General features: G+C 26.7%; 5 protein-coding genes across 11 annotated transcripts; 2 read left to right on the top strand and 3 right to left on the bottom strand.

Annotated features, from left to right (window-relative positions):
* Nucleotides 1–1,309: 1,309 nt before the first annotated feature.
* LOC118441512 (small glutamine-rich tetratricopeptide repeat-containing protein alpha) lies at nucleotides 1,310–3,442 on the bottom strand. Of its 4 annotated transcripts, none has more exons than XM_035866016.2 (4): nucleotides 3,295–3,442; nucleotides 2,363–2,706; nucleotides 1,835–2,280; nucleotides 1,310–1,737 (listed from the first exon to the last, which is right to left on the bottom strand). In XM_035866016.2, exons 2-4 carry the CDS (start codon nucleotides 2,680–2,682, stop codon nucleotides 1,724–1,726), a joined length of 780 nt encoding a protein of 259 aa, XP_035721909.1. In that variant the 5' UTR covers nucleotides 2,683–2,706; nucleotides 3,295–3,442; the 3' UTR covers nucleotides 1,310–1,723. The 4 variants fall into 4 exon arrangements, with proteins under 4 accessions (XP_035721909.1, XP_035721908.1, XP_035721907.1 ...); XM_035866015.2 differs by lacking the exon at nucleotides 3,295–3,442 and adding an exon at nucleotides 3,146–3,288 and having other exon boundaries at nucleotides 1,322–1,737; nucleotides 1,813–2,280; XM_035866014.2 differs by lacking the exon at nucleotides 3,295–3,442 and adding an exon at nucleotides 2,814–3,102 and having other exon boundaries at nucleotides 1,322–1,737; nucleotides 1,813–2,280.
* A 1,802-nt stretch (nucleotides 3,443–5,244) lies between these two features.
* Nucleotides 5,245–6,947, top strand: LOC118441306 (uncharacterized). 2 transcript variants are annotated; one of them, XM_085660300.1, is made up of 3 exons: nucleotides 5,245–5,398; nucleotides 5,521–5,723; nucleotides 6,583–6,947. In XM_085660300.1, the coding sequence occupies exons 2-3, from the start codon at nucleotides 5,618–5,620 to the stop codon at nucleotides 6,942–6,944; spliced, it is 468 nt and encodes a 155-aa protein (XP_085516426.1). In that variant the 5' UTR covers nucleotides 5,245–5,398; nucleotides 5,521–5,617; the 3' UTR covers nucleotides 6,945–6,947. The 2 variants fall into 2 exon arrangements, with proteins under 2 accessions (XP_085516426.1, XP_085516425.1); XM_085660299.1 differs by lacking the exon at nucleotides 6,583–6,947 and adding an exon at nucleotides 6,053–6,576.
* Nucleotides 6,948–10,955: 4,008 nt separating this feature from the next.
* On the top strand, nucleotides 10,956–15,083 carry LOC118441314 (uncharacterized). 2 transcript variants are annotated; one of them, XR_004838072.2, is made up of 14 exons: nucleotides 10,956–11,491; nucleotides 11,746–11,875; nucleotides 11,940–12,070; nucleotides 12,134–12,268; nucleotides 12,421–12,585; nucleotides 12,729–12,817; nucleotides 12,890–13,070; nucleotides 13,140–13,362; nucleotides 13,422–13,583; nucleotides 13,657–13,811; nucleotides 13,983–14,218; nucleotides 14,288–14,380; nucleotides 14,442–14,522; nucleotides 14,614–14,756. XR_004838072.2 is itself a non-coding variant. In XM_035865525.2 (13 exons), the coding sequence occupies exons 1-13, from the start codon at nucleotides 11,389–11,391 to the stop codon at nucleotides 14,862–14,864; spliced, it is 2,196 nt and encodes a 731-aa protein (XP_035721418.1). In that variant the 5' UTR covers nucleotides 10,956–11,388; the 3' UTR covers nucleotides 14,865–15,083. The 2 variants fall into 2 exon arrangements, 1 of the variants encoding a protein (XP_035721418.1); XM_035865525.2 differs by having other exon boundaries at nucleotides 14,288–14,522; nucleotides 14,614–15,083.
* Nucleotides 15,084–17,138, bottom strand: LOC118441320 (uncharacterized). The gene is made up of 5 exons (XM_035865544.2): nucleotides 16,979–17,138; nucleotides 16,709–16,749; nucleotides 16,187–16,378; nucleotides 15,536–15,626; nucleotides 15,084–15,443 (listed from the first exon to the last, which is right to left on the bottom strand). Exons 1-5 carry the CDS (start codon nucleotides 17,007–17,009, stop codon nucleotides 15,391–15,393), a joined length of 408 nt encoding a protein of 135 aa, XP_035721437.2. The 5' UTR covers nucleotides 17,010–17,138; the 3' UTR covers nucleotides 15,084–15,390.
* A 2,237-nt stretch (nucleotides 17,139–19,375) lies between these two features.
* On the bottom strand, nucleotides 19,376–21,816 carry prel (preli-like). 2 transcript variants are annotated; one of them, XM_035865540.2, is made up of 5 exons: nucleotides 21,645–21,816; nucleotides 20,369–20,592; nucleotides 20,058–20,271; nucleotides 19,731–19,964; nucleotides 19,376–19,661 (listed from the first exon to the last, which is right to left on the bottom strand). In XM_035865540.2, the coding sequence occupies exons 2-5, from the start codon at nucleotides 20,458–20,460 to the stop codon at nucleotides 19,524–19,526; spliced, it is 678 nt and encodes a 225-aa protein (XP_035721433.1). In that variant the 5' UTR covers nucleotides 20,461–20,592; nucleotides 21,645–21,816; the 3' UTR covers nucleotides 19,376–19,523. The 2 variants fall into 2 exon arrangements, with proteins under 2 accessions (XP_035721433.1, XP_085516286.1); XM_085660160.1 differs by lacking the exon at nucleotides 21,645–21,816 and adding an exon at nucleotides 20,806–20,896.
* Between the last annotated feature and the right edge of the window lie 77 nt (nucleotides 21,817–21,893).

Genomic DNA, 21,893 nt, shown 5'->3' with positions numbered 1-21,893 from the left:
GTTAGATTACTTAGGGAAAAAAAAAGAAAAGTTATATTATAATTATTACTATTATATTATCATTATTATTACTACTACTATTACAGTTTTACACAAACTGGCTCAATACTGTAACATAAAATTATTCAACTTTATCGAGTACCAAAATAAACGAAATTGCTTGATAAGTTAAAATAATGTTTAACTATCATGCCTTCTTAAATTTCTATCTCGATCGTGTCTAATATTTCCTAATGAATTAAATTGTTTAATAATTTTGTTTTATTTTACTAATTCAGTGATTACGATGTTCGAAATATATACTATTTAAAATGTTCAAAAACTTTAACAAAATATTTAAAATGAAAAAGACCGTTGTAAATGCTATGTCGATAATATAGAAATTTATATTTTCATTTTAACATTTGAAATTAAATAATTTTTTTTTTAAGATATCAGATTATTTATTTTAACAAATTAATTATGATTTTTTTTTTTTTAGTAAACTGAATTTAATCATGTCATACTATATTGATCTTTAGTACCTCCTATCGAGTATTATGAGAACTAAATGATTCCTTACCAAATAACACTCATGTATTTATAAAAATAATTGAAAAAATATATTAAAATACTTCACACACGATAGAAAATTTTAATTTTTTTCATTTAGTTAATAAATATTTTTAGAATGAATAATATTACATAATAGCAAATAACGTGACACGAAGTAATACTTTGGACTAATATACCATACTAGAGTTAAACATAATTGAAAAATTACACTATTTTGATATCTAATAGCTTAGAACTTAAGACGTCTTTATAGATGTCTTCAAGATAATTATGATTTTCAAGAAGATTATGAGAAATTTGGAATCCACTTGTCATTATATACTCATGTTATTTAGGTTTCTCATTATTCTAATATATGAATTAACTATTTAGGGACAATGAAGAATTTTATCAAGTATTTATGGTTTGATATGCTAAGAAAGAATTCACAAGTACGTACGTAATTACTCAAATTTTTCAATTAATTAAATCTTTGATCATTATATTGGAATAGCAATTACAATACAGTAATAGTAATAATAATGAAATATAATAGTTAATAGTATATATGTATATAATTTGAAACGATATATAAACGTGTTAATGATAAATACGATTATTGACACAAATCAGAAAGAAAACATAACTTTTCCATTATGCAAAGAATGAATCATTTTTTGATGATTAGAGAATTATAAGAAAATTTTTTCTTATATTAACCTCAGCCTTTGTAAGTATGTATAGTATTTTACATCTGTTTTATGTTATTGAACGTTTTTAATTTCGATAAAACATTAAAAATGGAATATACAGAGTTTCAGAAGACAATATCTTACATTTATTCAACTTCTAAGTTAAAGAGAAGAATTCTTAAGTATTATATATGACCATAGACATGATTATTTGTATGCGTATAAATATTCATTTTAAATAAGACAGTTTTAACTGAATTAAGCAAAGTATTGATATGTACTTTGCAGTTTAATAAAAAAAAAAAAAATGACTCCACTGTCTTAAAATTTTTTCACATTAAAATCAACCTTGCTTATTTCAATCTTAGGTTGTTGTTTCTAAAACATAGGCTTATTTTAATTATGTTGCGGTGGATCAGGATCATTAGGGTTTCCTCCCATTTGTCTTCTTATAGTATCCATCAATAAATCTAGATTTTCACTCTGCATTTCCTGTACTAATTGTAATCCCCTATAAAGGTAAAAATAATAAAATTAATTAATAATTTCTTCTTGTTAAGAACAGATAGGTCTAAGTTAAATTTACGCTTCAATTAATGCTTCCATACGCCGTTCTCTATGTTCAACGTTCGTCCTGGAGATGAGATTGTTTATTACATCCTGCATAGCTGGATTTGATAATATTTGCTCTATCATATTCATTAGAGGAGGATTATTATACATAGCACTTAAATCTGATCCTGTTGTTCCTCCCAATCCCATATTACAAACACATTGCCGAGCCAATTTCTCTTCTGCTAGTTGCAAATTGTTTCTATGACTTTCATTATCCGGTTCCATCTCCAAAGCCTTTTGATAACTTTCCTTGGCTTCTTTGTGCCTCTCTAAACTCGAGTACGCCAAGCCTAAACGTCCGTATGCTTTACTATACATAGGATCGATCGATAATGCAGTATGACAATCTTTAATAGCTTGATGGTGATTTCCAAGTTTGCTGTAGACTGCAGCTCGATTGCAATAATAAACTGCATTATGTGCGTTCAATTCAATTGCCCTAAAGATAATATTAAATTGTATAATTTAATATATATGATATAATAATGGAATAATCAATTGTATTAATTAATATAACATACTTGGTATAATTGTTAATGGCTTCTTCAAGTTTTTCTGCTTTTACCAGAGCATTACCCTCATTCTTATATCTTTCAGCTTCAGCTTTTGCCTCTGGCGTAGCTTCTGGACCAAGGTCTGGCTTAGCATTTTCTACAGCAGCCTTGTAAACTTCATACAAATTAAATTTTGCAGGAGTATCACTAGCTTGTACGCTATACGCTGTTTCTAAACATTGAATCGCTACTTCAAGACTTTCACGCGAATCTGCTGTAATATCCCCATCCTCCAACTGATGGGTCAGAAATTGAACTATCGCAGCAACTAATCCTTTGACAGCCATTACTTGTCAAAGAAATATGTTGATCTGAAAAAGAAGTTAACAAATTTAACGATTAATATAAAATGAATATTTAAGATATAAACGTATAATAATTATTAAATAGAATAGAATTAATTCAATAAAATATCGACCATTGAGAAGTTTTGCGTTTTATGTCAATTCATCGTCGTGTAGAAGACGTAATGCATAGAAGAAATAATGAAGGAATTTTAATTAAATAAAAATCCGGTTAGTGTATCTATGTGAATGTGTTGTTATAACTAAATCGGTATATCAAAGATTTCTTCAACATCCGAAAAATCTTTCTCATCAACTCGCAAATGAAAATCGTAATTTTTTTTCTTTTATATAACAATATTTAACAATATTACGAAGATTTGTAAATAAGTGCATAAAATTAATATGGAAAACGAAGAGAAATGAGAAAAAAAAAGGAGGGGAGAAGACAGACAGAGACACGTACACCGATCTATAACTTCGAACCGTTATTTGAGACGCAGTAGTTCCTCGCAAAAAATATTTTTGTCTTATAGATAAACTTTTCATTCGTTATCGTTTGATATGGTGTATAGTACCACCGTTTTCAGTATAGTATTTAATACAATCTAATACCTTTAGTGTCAGTGTCTTAAAATTTCGTGATGTCTCTGCTTGTATCTGCTACTCAAGCCTAACTTAACCTTTTTGTTATAAAGTATCAAAGAGTGGGGGTATCATCCATAATTTTGGCAATTTACAATCTGTTACATTCTTTTGGAAAATCTAAAAATATGAAATATATAATGAATCAACAATAATATTAATTTTATCAAATTATTCTCTTGTTCTTTAGAAGCTAGAATGAAATTCTATATTTTTATTGGTTAAATCTATTGGACCAATGGATGTAATGAAATAAGAACCAATCAGTATCTCACAATAAGAACCAATCAGTGTCTTACAATATCGACCAATCAATGATCTGTATTAAGGACCAATCAGTGTCTTGCACTGTGAACCAATCAGAAAAAACCAACATTAGCTTATTACTTGATATTCATCTTATATTTACGCTGTTACTAATTGATGTAATAATAACCGAATTGATAGTGTTTGTTTTAATTCCAGAATATTAATGACATGTAGCACTGAGTAACACATCATGAAGATTAAATAACAGAGACATCAAAATCTTTTTCGAATACGATTGTTTGTCATTTATAAGTAATACGTTCTTTCGAATCTTTTCCTATTTCGTTATAGTTGGCCATAGTTATAATCACAATGTTATTAAAGAAAACAAATCAAATGACAAAGTTAAAATGTTCTAAAGAAAAGTCTGAAATAATTATTAAATAAATATTTAGAATCATAATTACTGATTCAGGTAAAAACTTTGTTAGATATAATTAACCTTTTTTAATAGATATTATTACGAATTCATTATATATATTATAATTATAAAAAAAAAAGTGAAGAACACATATTTTTTCTAATAATCGACGTCCATGAGATGTAAAAGTCGTTTGTCGTTTCGATGTTAATTATTTATAGTTAATATAGTAAAATGACTAATAGCTTCGAGCAATATTCATTGCAAAAAAAATAGAATGTCAATACATTTTGATAAAATATTGTAATAGTCATGATACATTAACTGATAAAAGGATAGATAAAAGACTACTTACTATATTTCGTAATATATAATTTGTCTACAATGAGTTTAATCATCGAGTTTTTTAGTCTAATGATATTTAAATATTTACATAAATTCTATTCACATATACATAATATATAGGGTGGTACATTTATATAAGGCCACATAAATATCTTCGGCTTATTGTGATGCAAAATATTTTTTAGGTGATTTGCATGGGGTCAAAGAACTAATATCTGGGGTGAAGATTGCCGAAGATAATTGAAAATTTTCGAAGGTACCCGAAGATTGCCGAAGGTTTGAATTCGAAAATTGTTCTTTGGTACCATGCACATTATTTAAAAAAAATATTTTTTACATTTTGATTATAATAAGCCGAAGAGACATTTATGTTGTCTTACTTAAGTATCATCCTATATATTTGTTCCTTTTTATTATCAAAAGTAATGAGTCAGATGACTAATACTTACGAACTTTTTGACTTTGACACTTTCTAATGATGTTGAAGTACGTTTAGTCGTTAATTTTAATTGTATACAAGTTTACATAGGAATATATACAAATACATATATATGTTTACATATAAAAACACATGTATATATATATATATATATACATGTATATTTTATATTTTATATATTTTAATATAAAATAGATTTAAAATATATATAAATATATAAACTCTTAAACTGTCGTTGATACGCCGCGATTAATTATTTATTTTATGGTGAAAAAAAAAGAAAGAAAAAAATGGAGGGAAAGAAATAGATATACGATAAGGTAACATAATGCAAGTGTTAGATGACGAATGAATTCAATGAATATTCAAATAGTTACTACATTTTTCTTTTTTCCTACATACTTCGACGATTTTTCATAGTATATGTGTATTAATTAGTTCTTTAACCATACTTTCAAGAATAATTTTTTTAACATTTTTAACGATAAGAAGTGGATAAGAAATGGTAGCGTTTTTTTATATAAGTATTAAGCGCACATGAAAATATTCGCAAATTCCTTCGAACTCGCGTTGAACAAAAGCGTTGCTACGTTTTCGTTGAACTTTTTCAATAACGAACAGTAAGTAAAAAGTAAATTTTCCGAAATATAATTTGTGCACTCAAACATAACATTTTTATTTCTTTAATTTTTCAAATTTAATTTGAATTTTTTAATTTTTCAATTTTGTGATTTTTCACCAGGCCAAATTTTACTTTAATTAAATTTATGTTATAATTTATCTGTGAACGGATAATCGAAGAGCATAAGAATTGAAAGATAATATTATTTCTTCTAACGATGAAAAGTCCAACGTTAATATTCTTGTGCATGGTGTTCATCTGTGGACTCCATGGTCTATCTGATGCAGCCAGTATCCCAACAGAAAAAACTAAGGATACTACAGGTAGATCTATTTTTTTTTTATTTTTCACAAATCATTGCTCTATTTCTATCTTCTCGCATACGGCTACTCTCTTTCCTAATATTTGTTTCAAAGAAATCATTCGTTATCTCATTGTCTTATCACTTTTTCTTTCACGTTTTATTACTCTCTTAACATTCTAATCAACCCCAGATTAAATTTGAAAGCAAAACAGAAAAAAAAAAGAAAAAGAAAAGGAGATGGACAGAATGGAATTTGAGTTTAGCACGAGTGCTTTTTAAAAAGGTTTGATATTAGAATAATAAAAAGATCTAAGGATCTAAATTAGCTTTAACAAAAGATTATTTCAGGCAATGTGACGTCAACCAACAAATATGTCATCCCAATGATGAATAATAATGGAACCAATATTATCAACATTCTTGTACAAATGATAATCGATACGATTCATTCGATCGGCCAAGCAATTAAAAATCTACTTGGTGGACTTCTCTCACCAATTTTAAATGTCTTAGAAAGGAGCCTAAAACTATTGGAAGAATTATTGTCCGAGATTATGAATATTTTGACACCATCGTTCAATCAAATTTTCAATTCCGTTTACCGTTTTCTGAAGCAACTGCTTGATTATCTTGAAGGCACTTCGAACAATTCGGAATCCATTTCCTCTAATACATCATTATTATCATCATCATTATTACCACCACTATTATCACCACAATCATCATCGTCACAATCTCTATCAACATCAAAACAGTCATTACAATCATCATTACCACCACCACCTTTTTTTTCTTTACCGAATATTTATCGTGTTAATGAAAATCCCATATAATATGATCCACCTTATTATTGCCAAATGTCTTAAATATGTCCACAGAAATTGGAAGCAATGGCTTTGACTTACTTTCAAACATCGGCAATCTTCTAGAATGTAACCTATTGGGATCGGATAAAATACCTTCTTCTATCGAAATTTCAACAAATCCTCTAGGAAGTTTGAAAGCAGTCCTTTGTTTTTTCTTTGAAAAAATTATTGATACTACAGAGAAGATAACGAATAATAAGTTAACGCAGCCCATGAGTGTAATATTTGAAAATATTGTACCGTCATTGAAGGAGCTCTTGCAGAATGTGCTTAACAGTCATATTCTTTCACCAACATTTTCTTCTTTGATTCATACTCTCTTACAGTTATACAATATGGGCATTTTGTTGAGTTCATTAAGCAACACTATATAAGAATTTTAAATAATTTTCTCTCTCTCTTTCTCTCTCTCTCTCTCTCTATCTCTCTCTCTCTCTCTCTCTCTCTATATATATATATATATATATATATATATATATATATATATATATAAATACATAAATACGTACATGTATATATATATCTTTCTGCAAAATTATTTACGAAAGATTATTATACGTAGAAATTTTACATTGAGAGAGATTAAACACGATTATTGTTTTATGTATATCTTTTTTCCTTTTGCTTTCTTAATAAATATTTAGCAAAATTTAATACACATAAATATATATATACGTACATATTATATAGAATTTAATCATATTATTAATTATAATTTATTACTATTTTAATATTAACACATTTATCTTCGGCCAGAGATTTCTTTTTCTGTCGGCGAAAGTTTAACGTAATCGAGCAATATTACGAAAAGGTTTCAACGCAAAAAATATTTTTAATGGTTACTGATAAATAAATGCGGGTTGAAAGTATTCTAAACATTGGTACAATATAAAGAAACCTTATAAAATATATACATATAGTACATATTAAAAATAGCGTATTAAACTATACAGGAAGACATCAATGATTTAAAAACTAGTTATTATAATTCTATTAAGATTTTCGAATGATCTATTATCATAGACTTTGTTTTTTTTGGATCGGATACTTCTTCTATGCAATTTATTAATAAAACTTTCTAAACGAGTTTCTATTCAATGCGAGTTTACGGAATGGTTGTTACTATGACTTATATTAAGGAATTATGTAAGACATCTCTTTCAATAAACTCATTAGGTTAATTTAAAATATGTCGCAATATCTATAATTTAAAGAAAAATAAATTATTGCAAAAAGATGAGATAAGATGATGTTTAACAACATTTTTTTATCACGACATATATGTATATATATATATATATATTCCTTTTTTTTTGTTTCCTTTTCATTTAATATTAAACAAAAAAAAAATAGCATAGAATTTATATTTATATTTTTTTCTTTAATGTTAACAAAAAGGAAAAAGAGAATAATATTATGGAATTAGGATTACTCATTACTCATTATTATTCTCACGGTTTTTGTCATATCAGGAGATATGACGATGAATGTTCTTGTAATCGATCGACTTCATATAAATTACGTTTCGATCCAATTATCGTTTATACGATATCATTGATCCGTATAAAAGGGGTAGAGACGATATGCAGACTGACAGGTAGACGCGAACGGGCCCGACAGGAAATTGCATCTGAATCGATTCGGCTAGCCTGTCGAGAGTAAAGGGATCACGTCAAAATTTGAGTCTCCTATATGACGACTTTAATCATTTAAGAAAAATAAAAAGAAATGAAAATGAAAATCAAAGAAGATGAGATTGTAAACTTTCTTTTTATATATTATCAAAATTATTTTTATTTATTATAAATAATTATAATATATTATAATTATATAAAATATATTATAAAAGAATAAATTGTACTATATTAATATAATATAATAGAATATATATACATATATACTCTAAATTTCTTTTTTAATTATTATATTGTACAAATGATTTATTATATTATATATTTAATAATTTATAATAAATAAAAGTATCATATAATTTTTCTAATATTACAATTCCTATAAAAAAATAGTCTATATTTCTTGGAAAAAAATAATATTTTGTTAAAATTTGTAGTTAAATCACGTAATAGTCCTTATCTTGAGAACTAATTTTACGTTTTACGTGGCTTCAACGTACATGCAGACGATAATAAACATACACACATACATATATATTCATTCTATATAATAACGTTACTGTTGCTGTTGCATAAGACGAAGGACATCACGCCGGATGCGTGCTCATAGACGAGCTCGTATGCGTACTTTACAGAAACAACGATTTTGCAATAATCCTATACACGTTATCTTCCTTTACAAACGATAATATCGATCTTACACGTGCCATGATCACGTTTTCTCAATTCCATTTTCCCTCTTTCGAATATCTACATCAAAATAAGAAATATAGGAATAATGTATTTTTAAATACGTATATAAATGTATAAACTTTGGGCATATAATGCATAGGATATAATTGTATAATTACTATGCTATTAACTTTACCTATTAAGTAAATAACGAATTAGTCGAATCTAATAGGCTTATAATTAATTACTATGATATATGGATATCAATTAATTAAAATATTTAGAAATTCATTATTCCAAAAAAAAAGAAAAAAAAAAAAGAAAAGAAAAAATATTAAGTTTACAAAAAAAATTATAATTTAATTTATAACTAAATCTGAGAGATTAGATTGGTATTAAGTCATGATAATGCTATGATAGATAATTAAGTATGCAACGATGAGAGATCTTTAAAAACAACATCGATGACGAATATATCTATTTATACATACACAATATATTGTATAGTAGACATATCAAATTTACAGACATATACAAATATACAATTACACGTAATAAGTTCTAGGTGTAAAGATATAAGGATAAGAATCCTTATGACAAATATTAGCATTTATTTTTTTTGGTTGACGTCAATCATATTATCGATGTGTTCATTTCAAAATAATATTATCACAGATATAAGTGCTGAACATATCAATTTGTTCATATTTGGAAAATAATAAAAAAAATTAGGATTAGAGATGATTTTTATTTCTTTAAATAAATGAGAAAAAAAGTTTCGCATTATGGAATTTACTATGCGATTTGAACGCAAAAAAAATGGAAATAACAAAAGAATAAGCATTATAATTAAGATAGTGATTAATTATTTGACCTTCTTTTTTCAATAATAAAAAATCTTCATCGAAATATAGATCAATTCATTTTATTAGTCATCACTATTGACTTTCCATATTTCTTTCTTTTTTTTCTTTTTCATTTTTTCTTCTTTTTTCTTTTTTTTTTTTGTTTGACAAACCGTTCACATTCCTATGCATATACCTACATTTTCAAAGGCAATTGCGTAAGCAGTGATAACGATAGACGACCACTCGAGCACGTAAATGAACCTACGGCCTCGATTCGGCGAGCCTTTCTACAGATGGAAATATTACGTTAGTATGGTACCCGTGGGATCTATCTTGTCTCTTTTGTTTGACACTATTTTTAAATGATTAGCTTAATGGATAACCAAAATTGCAGCTGATAAAAAGTAATAATATAGTGGTAGTTTTCACTTACCAATGACAATAAAGAAATAATAAATATTCATATTTCGAATGCCAATGATATTCCTAAAAGAAACTCATCCTTACTTTATAGTTATTATATTATATTATTTTATTTATAATTAAATCGAAAAGACCATTATAGTTTATTTATATTTCTCTAATATTTTTAAAATATCATATTAAAATAGATTTATCTATGTTTAGTCGAATGAAGGTCATTTGATTTTAAAATACTTAAATTATCTTTTTTTGATAAAATTAAAATTTCATTTATCGAGAATATGGCAAAGAATTATTCTGTCTCTTTTATTTTAAAAAGAAGTAATGAATATAATTAATAAATAAAATTATTAATTAATAAATGATTAATTTAGATTATAATTATGATCAAATGTTATGCAATTTTAAAGAAATATATTATATGTATATAAAATATCATTTATATATAATATATATAATATATAATATATATAATATATATAATATATATAATATATAATATATAATATAAATAATATATAATATATATAATATATAATATATATAATATATAATATATACAACGACACAGTATAAAAAAAAAAACGTAATACGTATTATTAAAGAGGGGTGACTAATTGCGATTGCTGGTGATGAAGGAAGAGGAGGGGTAAAGAGGGAGAAGCCTATCGCGATCATTCGTGGACCACCGAGCGCGTCCTGTTCGTCTTCGCAGGAACACCTCTTTTTTTTTCTACGACAATGCACCTCGATATATAGTTTTGCCCACATCCCGTGAGTAGAGTCAGTCGTGGTACGAACGCGAGAACGGAATTGTCATTCGTTTGTTGCCAGACGACGAACGTGTTTTCTTTCTTTTTATTTTTGTATATATTAAAAAAAAACAAAAAAGAAATAAAAGAAATAAAAAAAAAATAAAAAAAAAATAAAAAAAATAATAAATAAATAAAAGAAAAAAAAAGAAAAAAAAGAAAAAAAAGAAAAGAAAAGAAGTAAAAGAAGAAGAAGAGAATTTTCGATTGACGGGCATGAGGATGAAAAAAAATCGGCCGATCGAAGAAGACGGTGTAAATGTTTGGTATCGAAGAAAATTAATTACAAGTATTACGAGATAGATAAAGCAGCCGTACTAACACTACGGCGAAGAAGAAATTATGTAACGACGAAGTTATAGTGCCTAAGAAGGAAGGAAGGACGCGTTAGATCGTTTGATAAATATTAATTTATAGATTTTCCAATTGTTTATGATAAAAAGTTTTGTTGAAAGGATGCCTGGACGTTCGCGTTCGCTGGTATTTTTTCTTCTCGTTGTCGTCGTCGTCATCATCTCATCGATCATTTGTACAGGTGTTGTTGCATTATGTTTTATCACGGTTTCTTTTTTTTTTTTTTCCTTTTTTTCTCTTTTCTTATTTTTCCAAACACATTTATATTACGTCATTGAAATATTCTCGATGCAATGTTTGTTATATTTGAAAGAATCGGAGGGTGTTCTTTTTTCTCTTGTTTCAATTTTAATTTCTTTGTTCTTTTCTTTTCGTTTTTAATTTTTTTTTCTTTTTTTTCTTTTTTTTTTCTTTTTTTTTCTTTTTTTTTTTTAGGATCATGCCAAAATTGTCAAGACACTGCTTGGGAGAAAGTTAACGGAGCTAGACCTGAGTATACTATTTCTAAAGTTGCTTTGTTTAGTGGCGAAGATCCTCATGGTATTGTCATCCCTTGCTTCGAAAGGTATAATATATCAGTTTTTCATCAATTTTCACATAATTTAATATTTAATTGTAATCTGATTCAGATGTAAACGAATTAATTGCACTGCCTTCGTGATCGACATCGATAGAAGTCTCTGTTATACTGTCGAAGTTGAAGGTGATGAGTTTGTTCCAGAGTCAAACTCTATATTTTATCAAGAAATTTGTATAAAAGGTATTAATAATATTTTTCTTATATACAAATATTCGTTGAATATTCATTTGATATATATTTCAGTACCTAAAACTTGTAAAAAAAAGAAACTCTGGCAAGTAGAAAGAACATTGGGCGCTGTTTTACTCGATGTTGCGTCCGTTTGGTTGCCACAAGCTATGCGGAGAAATCGATGCTATGAAACGTGTATTGATGCAGGTATACTAAAATTTACATGATCAATATCCTTGATATCAGGTCAGTCTGCAAAAAAAAAAATAAGAACAAATAAAAAAATTCGCTTCTCTGTCATTGTCATTTAAAAAATTAAATTCATCGGAATATGAAATTACTTGAATTTTCATTTTCAGGTGGTGCCTGTAAATCAGCACAATTTCGTACATCAAAGGCATTATCGATCAATAATACATTGGGAAGATGTGCCTTATCGATGGTCGAAAGAAGTATCAGGCCACAGGCTTATAGGGCTTCCATGTATAGAGACGAGTACCTGCAACATCAGTGTCATGATATACGTGAGTAAAATCTGTAAGAAACTTTATTAAAAAATATATAATAATATATTTATACCATCTATATTAATCATCTAACAAAAGGAGAAAAAGATTATCGTAAATATATTGTATATCGATGATCTAAATCATATATTATGTTTCAGTGAAAATGGATTATTGTTCCTATGCTGAATTTTCGAATGTAACTCTGCCATATTCAGATCTTGAATTACCTGGTGTTGACAAACGAGAGGTATCGGTATATATTTAATTAAAATTTATATATATTAATACTAGTTTATAACGAAAGTAATATATTAAATAGTGCGAGAGAAGATGCGATCTCGGTGAAGATGGTTTCATCTGTAGAAGTTACACAGTTGTATATACTTCAAACAAGAAACCAATTTGTCGATTACATTCAGAAGATACATTGAGTCTTGGTACCAGTTCACTTGTTAACACACCTAACAGTATTTATAAAGAAAGAGAACCTTGTTTAGACGGTGAGTTTCTTTTAAATAAATACTTTAGCGTTTGTTTCAATTGCAAGATTAAAAGGTATTGTCATTCAGTTAAGGTACGATGCAGTGACACGACGTTAACAGTCACTTTGATTACGATGGAACCCTTCGAAGGTAGACTCTACGCCAATGGTTATGGAAATGATTGTGGTATTCAAGGCACTGGTCGAAATGTAACAATACTAACACTGCCTTTACCAAAAACCGAGGAATTGGATATGTCTAAAATTCCATGTGGCTTTACGCCAGCATTTTCAATCGATAATGAAAATCGGTGAGTTGTCTAAAAATCATTTCATCAATTATTCCATTGATATATTTAATAATTTATAGAACAAGAACGATGATATGGGCTACCATAGTCGTACAGTTCAATCCTATTATTCAAAGACTGGGTGATCAAGCTGTTAAAGTTGGATGTACTATAGGTGAACATGATATTCCACAGCCTAGAAATGTATCAGTGGAATCAAGTTTAAATTTTGCTGATCCCAAGTGAGCACTGTTTTGAGACTTATAAAATATATTATCTATTTAACTTTTTCCATATCCGTAATAACGTCTTTAGCGCAGGAGTACCGCCAATTTCAACAATCGTAATGAACGCATCATCGGAAGTACCAATGATAACTATGAGAATTTTAAACGAGAATCATCAGGATGCAGTCGTCACGAAGTTGGGAGAAAGGCTGACTCTCAGAATTGAAATTAAACCAGCTGATGGTATGTCGTTGGTTAAGTATCTTATCTTCGTAAATTTGATCAGTCATTTGTATCGGATATTTTTTTTCCCCCAGTCTCTTTCTTCAAAAGAGCAATTAAGTATGATCGAATTTGATAAATGATAGAAATAAAATTAAAGCACGGAATTAAATAGAATTTCAAGTATTTTAGGTCCATATGATATCATGGCTGGACATCTAGTAGCTAGTAGTGCAACAGGACATTGGTCTTATCTTCTACTTAACGAAATTGGATGCCCTACGGATCCAACAACCTTTCCAGCGTTATCCAAAGATCCAATTGATAATCGTTCACTCATTGCAACTTTTACTGCGTTCAAATTTCCTGAAAGTCAATTGGTCAGGTTCAACGTTATTGTTAAATTTTGTTTAGATAAATGCGAGCCGGTAAGTTGACGTTTATCATTATTGTATTAAATAAAAGAATATATAATTTTTATTTCTTTCATTTTTAAGACACATTGTGAAGGAAATCGTGTCTCTTATGGAAGAAGGAAACGAACGTCGACAGTCGTTGCGTCAACATCGGAGCCTTATATTGCTGCTGAGGTAACTGAAATTTTCAGGAACAAAACACCAGATGAACTACCATTACAACTGTCTATCATAGTTCAGAGTCCTGTGATTTTTGCGGATCCTCTACTGTCCAGGGATAATACTACTCCCGATACGATTCTAATTGCTGGTGGACGTAAGTTTAATCGTCGTTTAACGATTTATATCTTTTTTTCTAATCCATTTTTTAATTATTCCTTTTATTGCTTAAATTTTTTTTTTTGTAGACTCCATTGATGGACTACTCTGCGTAGACGCCGGTTTAGTTTTAGGTTTACTCATCTTTTGGTTGATCATTCAAATAGTTTTGATAGCCTCTTGCCTCTTGGCAATTGGAAGATATAGAAGAATGGCTATAAGAGCGGAAGAAGACAGGGCTGATATATTGGCTAGACATCTTTATGGTATTCATGGAGGAAACTTTGAAATTGCTCGAAGGGTCAGATGGGCTGATAGAAACAATTCTTCGATCGATTGATTTATTATAATGGGCTAATATCTTAAATCACTGCTGCACCTTTTCTTTTATTATTTCTTTATCTATTTTTCGTTTTTTTATATTAACCTTACTGACAATAATAATAATAATATTAATAATAATAATAATAATAATAATAATAATAATAATAATAATAATAATAATAATAATAATAATAATAATAATAATAATAAATATTGTAAGATATTCAACCGAAAGTTTGTACTTTGTTATTTTGCAATTTATTTCTATAAAATGATATAACGATAGTATACAATACATATATAATATAACAATTAAGTTACGATATGACGAAGATGAAGTCTTATTATAAATGATCTTGTATAGTAAAAATATGAGAAAACATTCAGCTAAATTTTTTTATAATTATTAACCTATTAAAGATGTGTTAATAAAAAGAAAAGAGTAGAAAATATTATAAAATATATATTGCTAAACAGTCTTCCGCAATAGATCATTTCAATCTTGTAATAAATCAGTGTTATCAATCTCCAGAAATAGCCCATTAACCTCTGATCCCGTCGGCACTACAACGTCCATAAGCATTCAGGGTTATCTCTGTAATAACATAAAAAATAAAATTAATATTATATCAAATAATATTTTTTATTTTTTAATTAACTTCAATCTCTGATGTTGTATGAATTTACTTTTGCCACAGTTAACTGCACAGTTTAATTTTCCTGGATTATCATAACTAATGTTGTCTGTTCCACATACAGGATTATATTCTGGAGTAACCTGCACCAAAAAAAAAAATATATATATATATTTCTTTAATAATATTTCTAAATAGTAAATAGTAAATAGTAAATAGTATTTCTTTTTTATTATTTTTGTTTTTAATTAGAGAAACATTAATGATATAAGAAACATAAACGTATATACATATATGTATATATGTGTATGTCTGTATTTAATACGAATTATGTACATACATATACACATAATATATATTATGTATGTATATATGTATGTATATATATATAAATATATAATTAGGTATATTGATGACGCACGTAAGTAAACATATATCCTTATTACTAATCATATATTCTAATACATTAGCAAAGATCAATAGTGATTAATCATGTTACGTAGTTTGGTTTTACCGAACATGCTAAATAAAAAACTACATATTAACATATACATTAGCATATTAATATATACATATTAACATATCAGTAACAAGAAAAATCTGTTTTTTAACACACACACACACACACACACATATATATATATATATTTATAAAAAAACTAAAAGATAAAAAGATTAGATTATTTAAATTAAATTTATTTACCAAACATCTAGCAATGCAATTTTCATAAGCTTCGGATCCTGGAGTAATAGGTGCAGGTGTCGCTCGCGTTGTTGGTACACGATCTGCCATGTTATCAATCATTGAACGTTGAGTCGAGGGCAATGGTCTGTCGGCAGGACCATCGAAAACAAAACCATCTACTCGAGAAACATCGTCGAGATTCAAGTCATTCTAAAATAAAATGTATATAATAAAGGTAAAGAATAAATGATATTATAAAATATTATACATATACATATATACGCATATATACAAGTATGAACTTTCAAAAAACTTTTCTTTGACCAATCAGATTGCTCGTCTTAAAATTTCACACGTTATATGTATATATGTATATATACACATATATATATATATATATATATATATATATATATATATATATATATATATATATATATATATACAGCGAAAGAAACATTCGTGCTCTCTGATTCGTCGAAATAATCGAAAGACAAATATTATATAGACTAATATTTAAAATAAAACTCGTAAACTTACCTGAGGAAAGGCTATGGAGTTTGATATTATTGCGAATGCAACTGTGATAAAAAAAAAAAAAAGAAAGCAAAAAAATTTTGTATTAATACTCTATATTATTAAATATAAGATAAATAGAGAAAAAGACGAATAAAAAAAATATAGCATATCAATAAAATCGATTGATTTAAAACTCGACAGAGATAAATTCGGATTATTCAAATTTTTTATATTTTATTATATATTTTTAATATAAAAGATATTATTTTTTTTTTTTCTTTATTGACTCACTCAAAATTGTAGAAATAATGACACGATACATTCTGTTAATTTAAATATATTATAAATTTATACGAAAATTTGGTTATACGATCGTATGTTTCTCAAGTAATGTCGACGATCGACTGTTAAGAAGTCGATCTGAAGTCTTCACTTTTATACTGTGATCTGACTGATCGACGACAACTCGGAAATAATTATGCCTATCCAAGAAATTCTCATACTAACACACATTTTAATAAATAAGAGTTGGATTTTCCCTCTTTCACATATTTCGCGAGATGAATTTCTTTTTGTGCGTCAACGCATACAATAATAACAACAACAATGCCATGTATATAATATCTTTTTTCTTTTCTTTGTTTTTTTTTATTAAATAAAATGTATTATTCATTCTCTCCCCACTACTCCACTTGGAATTTGAGAATAGATTGTAAAAAAATGAAAGGAAAGAATAAACCACATTTTTTATAATTGATATCATGGGAAAATTCATCATTTATCAAACTGATTTCTTCTTCGTCAGGAAACGAAATAAGTCGCTATATAATGATTCAAGGATGTTATTTCATTAATCGGGAATTCATATTTGGTGAGGACAAGGTCAACCAGAAAATCAGGTTCAGTGCTTGCGGAATGATAAAAATGAAAAAAGAAATAAATTAGTCAAAAAAAAAAAAAAAAAAAAGAAAAAGAGAGAAAAGAAAGATTGATAAAAAAACATTCGTCGTTATTTCCAATACGATATTCATTTCACAAATATCTGTCTTTGATAAGCGTAATGACAATGAATCATGTTAATATTATTCATTGATTTTCCTTTTAATGAATCAATGAATATTTCATTTTCCTAATATTAATTCGATAGATTTACTACCTTTCTTCTAAGAAAATTCTTTAAATATATTGTTTTCTAATCAGAAATTGTTGATTAATAACCTCAAAGAACTTGATTGATATTCGTTTATCTATATATGCATGCATATATGTATATGTATATAATTTGAAATTAAATTGAAACAATTTCTTTTTTATTTCTTTTTCTTATTATGTTCCATTATAAAACTATATACTATATATGTATATATACACATATGGATGTACTTGTTATATTTTCTGATTTAAATGAAATAATAATTATATTTTTTATTACAACACATTATGTATCATGGATTTTTGGAATTTTACTATTGAGGAAATAATGTAAATTAACGTGATTTACTATCCTTCTATCTTTTGGTATGAAAGTAATAAAAATAATAAAAAACTTGCATGTATTTAACATATATTTTAATAACTACCTATATGTTATAATATTTTATATGATACATTACTAAGCCTACAAACAGTAAATATATTCTTGTAATATAATACAGTTGTGATATATATATATATACATATATAATATATAATATATATATATTATATAATATATATATAATATATATATATTATATAATATATATAATATATATAATATATTATATAATATATATAATATATATAATATATATATATTATATATTATATATGCCCTTTAAAGCAATAAGGACGCAAATTCTATTATGTAATATTTTGATAACTAATTTTATACAAGTATCTATTTTCTATCGGCATTCTGCTTACAATGTATCAAGTCACAACTTATATAAATCTTTTATATATACAGTTTTTATAACTTCATATTTCAACAGTATGATTGTATTTCTTATTTTCAGAATTGAGGAAAAATTGTAATTCCATAAAGGAAAAGAATTATAGTCGACATTATAAAATATATTAGTGAACATAAAAATGCATTTCACATAAATATATGCGTATATGTATGTATTATATTATTAAGTCATAGAGTGCCATTAAATAAAATAATTTCGTTTAAATAATCCTAGAAAATATTTCGATTAATATTTTATGCTATTTTTAGATTTAGATTTTTGTCAGATGAACAACAAATCAAACCGAGTTTTACTTCGCACCCATAAAAGTCTTGATAATTTTATATAATTCAGTAGGATCACCAAGATAAACATGACTTATTTTTTATAATGCTTAAACTCGCACATTCTATTTTAGACAAGTGGTAATGTATAAGTCATGTACGTACGTTGATCGTACCTAAAAAGAGTGTTTTTTATACTAAAATTACATATGTAGTAAATTTTAAATGATTCAATATTGAGTAACAACAGGATATTCCTATTCTGTATGTAGATTCTGGACTCTGGCAGTTAGAGGAATGGTAGTTTTTTGAAATACAATTAACTATGTTTTATAAAACAAAAGTATCCATTATATACAATTAATCAATTTTTTTTTATGTATAATATCGAAAGAGAAATATTATATATTAAAGAAAAAATATATATGCGAAATCGTAATATTAAATGTTAGATTCAATATATCTTAAATTTTTTAATTGGATTAGAACAAAGTTTAAATGATCTTATTCTTTTTTCTTTACTATTGTTTTGAGTTTCATTTAATTTCTCCACTTGGCATAGTATTTGATTAGTTAATGGTTTAGTAACATTTAATTAATCTGATTCTTCTCAATATATTACATAAATTGACCAGTCTTTTGCTTCGCTAAATCTGTGGCCTTTTTAGCAGCATCTTTTACTTGTTCTGCTTTGTCTTTTAAAGAATGTTGTAAACCTTCTGCCAGAATTGATTTACTAGCTGTTAAATCGTCGGGCTATAAATTGATATTAAAAATTAAAAAGTATGAAAATTTACAGACAGTGTTCCTATTTGATACGTTTACCTGACAACTGCTATGAGAAGTTGCTAATTGTGCTGTTTGTGGAAACATACGTCCAAGAACATGATTGAAACCTAATGACATTTTAATATAGTTCTTTCTTAATCTATCTTGGCCAAATGCTTCAATTGCTTTACTAAATCCAAGCACACAACTCCATATCCATGCTGATCTGTGTACTGTAGTCCATGAAGGATTTTCATCGGAAACTCGATAAACAACTTTCTCGATAACGCTCTAAGTAGTAATACGTTAAGATTATGTTATATGATATTTGAAGAGCGACGAAGATTTCTCTGTAATATAGTGTATCCTGTTTGCAATTACTACCATTGCTTTGTTATAGGTGAAGTTTCTTGAATACGTGGTCAATGTCCTTGCCTCAGGATCCAATATGCTTTCCTCTACAATTTTAACAGATTTCTTTTTAATTAACATTTCACCCCATTTTGGTACTCCGTTTGTTTTTGTCAAGAGACGTTTAGAATAAAGCTTGCCATCCTTAACTTCTCTAGATATAGTATCTTCCGACAAGACATGCGAGCTGTTAACATAATAAAAAAAAAAGTGATATTGTCTACAAAGTCCATAAATAAATAGCTACATGTTAAAACAAAAATTATTTTTAATATATTTAATACCTATGGGGATTAGGATATTTGACCCAAAATCCTTGTACAACTTGTTTCCAATTAAAGTAAAAGGTTGTATTGTCTTCAAAATACTTAACCATTATAATGACAAATGAAACCAAATGAACTATACTATGATCAACTGTCTTTCTAAGTTTTCTTGAAATATTTTATTAATAAATGTTTGATGCTCTTTCACGTTTTTATTAAATAACTGGATGGTTCTTTATTATCTGAAAAAAAAAATGCAACATAATATATATATGTATATATATATATATATATATATATATATTTAAATACACATACACAAATAAATATAAGAATATATAAATAATTTAATCAAAATATAGTAATATTTATAAAAAATATATATTCATATATTTATAAAAATGTTTATATTACGAATATCGTACACATAACAATTTCATTATCGATATACTCACATACTATGATATTGATTTTATGAAATACATTACGAAAAACGTTTTCGAAAAAACTACATGATCTAAGTCACGTACGACGGTTTCAATTTCTTCGTTGGCACTAATACGAAAGAAAAAGATCGAACTAATGAAAACTCCTGATAAAGGTTCGTAAGTATTTCTTTAAAAAAAATTGTTTAGAAATATCGATAAATGATAAAAGATAATAATTGGATTGAAAATATTCTTAATTAAATACATTTTCAATGTTTTTGTTCAACAAAAAATATTAATTGAATCAAAATTTATGAATAGCAAAAAAAATTGAAATAATAAAATAGTCAAAATAAATTTTAAAAATTTGTTTTCGTCATAAACATACATATGCTTATGACAAAATGAATGTTGAATTCGTATTCAATTCACGTTGTAATTAATAAATGTTTGAAATGAAACAGAGTAAAAAAAAAAAAAAAAAAAAAAAAAGAAAAAAAACAACAGTTGACCTACATTTTGACTATATATTTCAACAAACTTGATAGTGATATAATAAAAAAGGAGGTCAAATGACAAATATAATAGAAGAATTATATAATCTTAACGCTATTTAATGTGCAAAAAATACTTGCATAATAAAATATATAAATATTGAATATAACGAGTGACAAAAGTTCATTATATACTATTACAATAAATTTCTGTATAATTGGAGAAACGATATATATACAAATAAATCGATTCGAAGCCATAAAGTAGAAATATTATTTCGATGATCCATCAAAGTATTATAAGTGTAATTAAATGAATAAAAAAATTCTTCCGGAGAAAGCCATGTGAGATATATTACATTGAAAACTTACCGTAAAAGAAAATTCGTGATAAATTCGAGGAACTCGGATAAATAGCCATAAAACGTTGTTTATTCTATGATAAACATTTTCACGTCGCATGACTATACACAGTAGTGCATGGATTTACTAAACGGACAATGTAGTGGAGACAACGAATAAAAGGGAAACATATCGAGTTCTCTTTCTATCATAAGAAAAGGAGGATGAATGAGATACCTGCGCCATCTATGCTTGTTAAAAATTTCATTTCCTTTTTTC

This window comes from Vespa mandarinia, chromosome 11 (genome assembly GCF_050613455.1).
Source record: "Vespa mandarinia isolate Hongniang chromosome 11, ASM5061345v1, whole genome shotgun sequence".
In the NCBI taxonomy this organism is placed as follows: domain Eukaryota; kingdom Metazoa; phylum Arthropoda; class Insecta; order Hymenoptera; family Vespidae; genus Vespa; species Vespa mandarinia.
This window is presented reverse-complemented; position numbering and strand designations above follow the sequence as displayed.

What these genes read in the sequence shown, in the direction of transcription:
- prel (XM_035865540.2), bottom strand. Translation starts at nt 20,460, where the DNA reads ATGGTTAAGTATTTTGAAGACAATACAACCTTTTACTTTAATTGGAAA. An exon ending in AAATATCCTAATCCCCATAG is followed by an intron (nt 20,272 to 20,368) that starts GTATTAAATATA and finishes TTATGTTAACAG; the next exon opens with CTCGCATGTCTTGTCGGAAG. An exon ending in TCACCTATAACAAAGCAATG is followed by an intron (nt 19,965 to 20,057) that starts GTAGTAATTGCA and finishes ATTACTACTTAG; the next exon opens with AGCGTTATCGAGAAAGTTGT.
- LOC118441306 (XM_085660299.1), top strand. Translation starts at nt 5,618, where the DNA reads ATGAAAAGTCCAACGTTAATATTCTTGTGCATGGTGTTCATCTGTGGA. An exon ending in AAAAACTAAGGATACTACAG is followed by an intron (nt 5,724 to 6,052) that starts GTAGATCTATTT and finishes AGATTATTTCAG; the next exon opens with GCAATGTGACGTCAACCAAC.
- LOC118441512 (XM_035866013.2), bottom strand. Translation starts at nt 2,682, where the DNA reads ATGGCTGTCAAAGGATTAGTTGCTGCGATAGTTCAATTTCTGACCCAT. An exon ending in GCCATTAACAATTATACCAA is followed by an intron (nt 2,281 to 2,362) that starts GTATGTTATATT and finishes TATTATCTTTAG; the next exon opens with GGCAATTGAATTGAACGCAC. An exon ending in ATGGAAGCATTAATTGAAGC is followed by an intron (nt 1,738 to 1,812) that starts GTAAATTTAACT and finishes TTACCTTTATAG; the next exon opens with GGGATTACAATTAGTACAGG.
- LOC118441314 (XM_035865525.2), top strand. Translation starts at nt 11,389, where the DNA reads ATGATAAAAAGTTTTGTTGAAAGGATGCCTGGACGTTCGCGTTCGCTG. An exon ending in GTTTAGATAAATGCGAGCCG is followed by an intron (nt 14,219 to 14,287) that starts GTAAGTTGACGT and finishes TTCATTTTTAAG; the next exon opens with ACACATTGTGAAGGAAATCG. An exon ending in GATTCTAATTGCTGGTGGAC is followed by an intron (nt 14,523 to 14,613) that starts GTAAGTTTAATC and finishes TTTTTTTTGTAG; the next exon opens with ACTCCATTGATGGACTACTC.
- LOC118441320 (XM_035865544.2), bottom strand. Translation starts at nt 17,009, where the DNA reads ATGTATCGTGTCATTATTTCTACAATTTTGA. An exon ending in CATTATTTCTACAATTTTGA is followed by an intron (nt 16,750 to 16,978) that starts GTGAGTCAATAA and finishes TTTTTATCACAG; the next exon opens with TTGCATTCGCAATAATATCA. An exon ending in ATTGCATTGCTAGATGTTTG is followed by an intron (nt 15,627 to 16,186) that starts GTAAATAAATTT and finishes TTTTTGGTGCAG; the next exon opens with GTTACTCCAGAATATAATCC.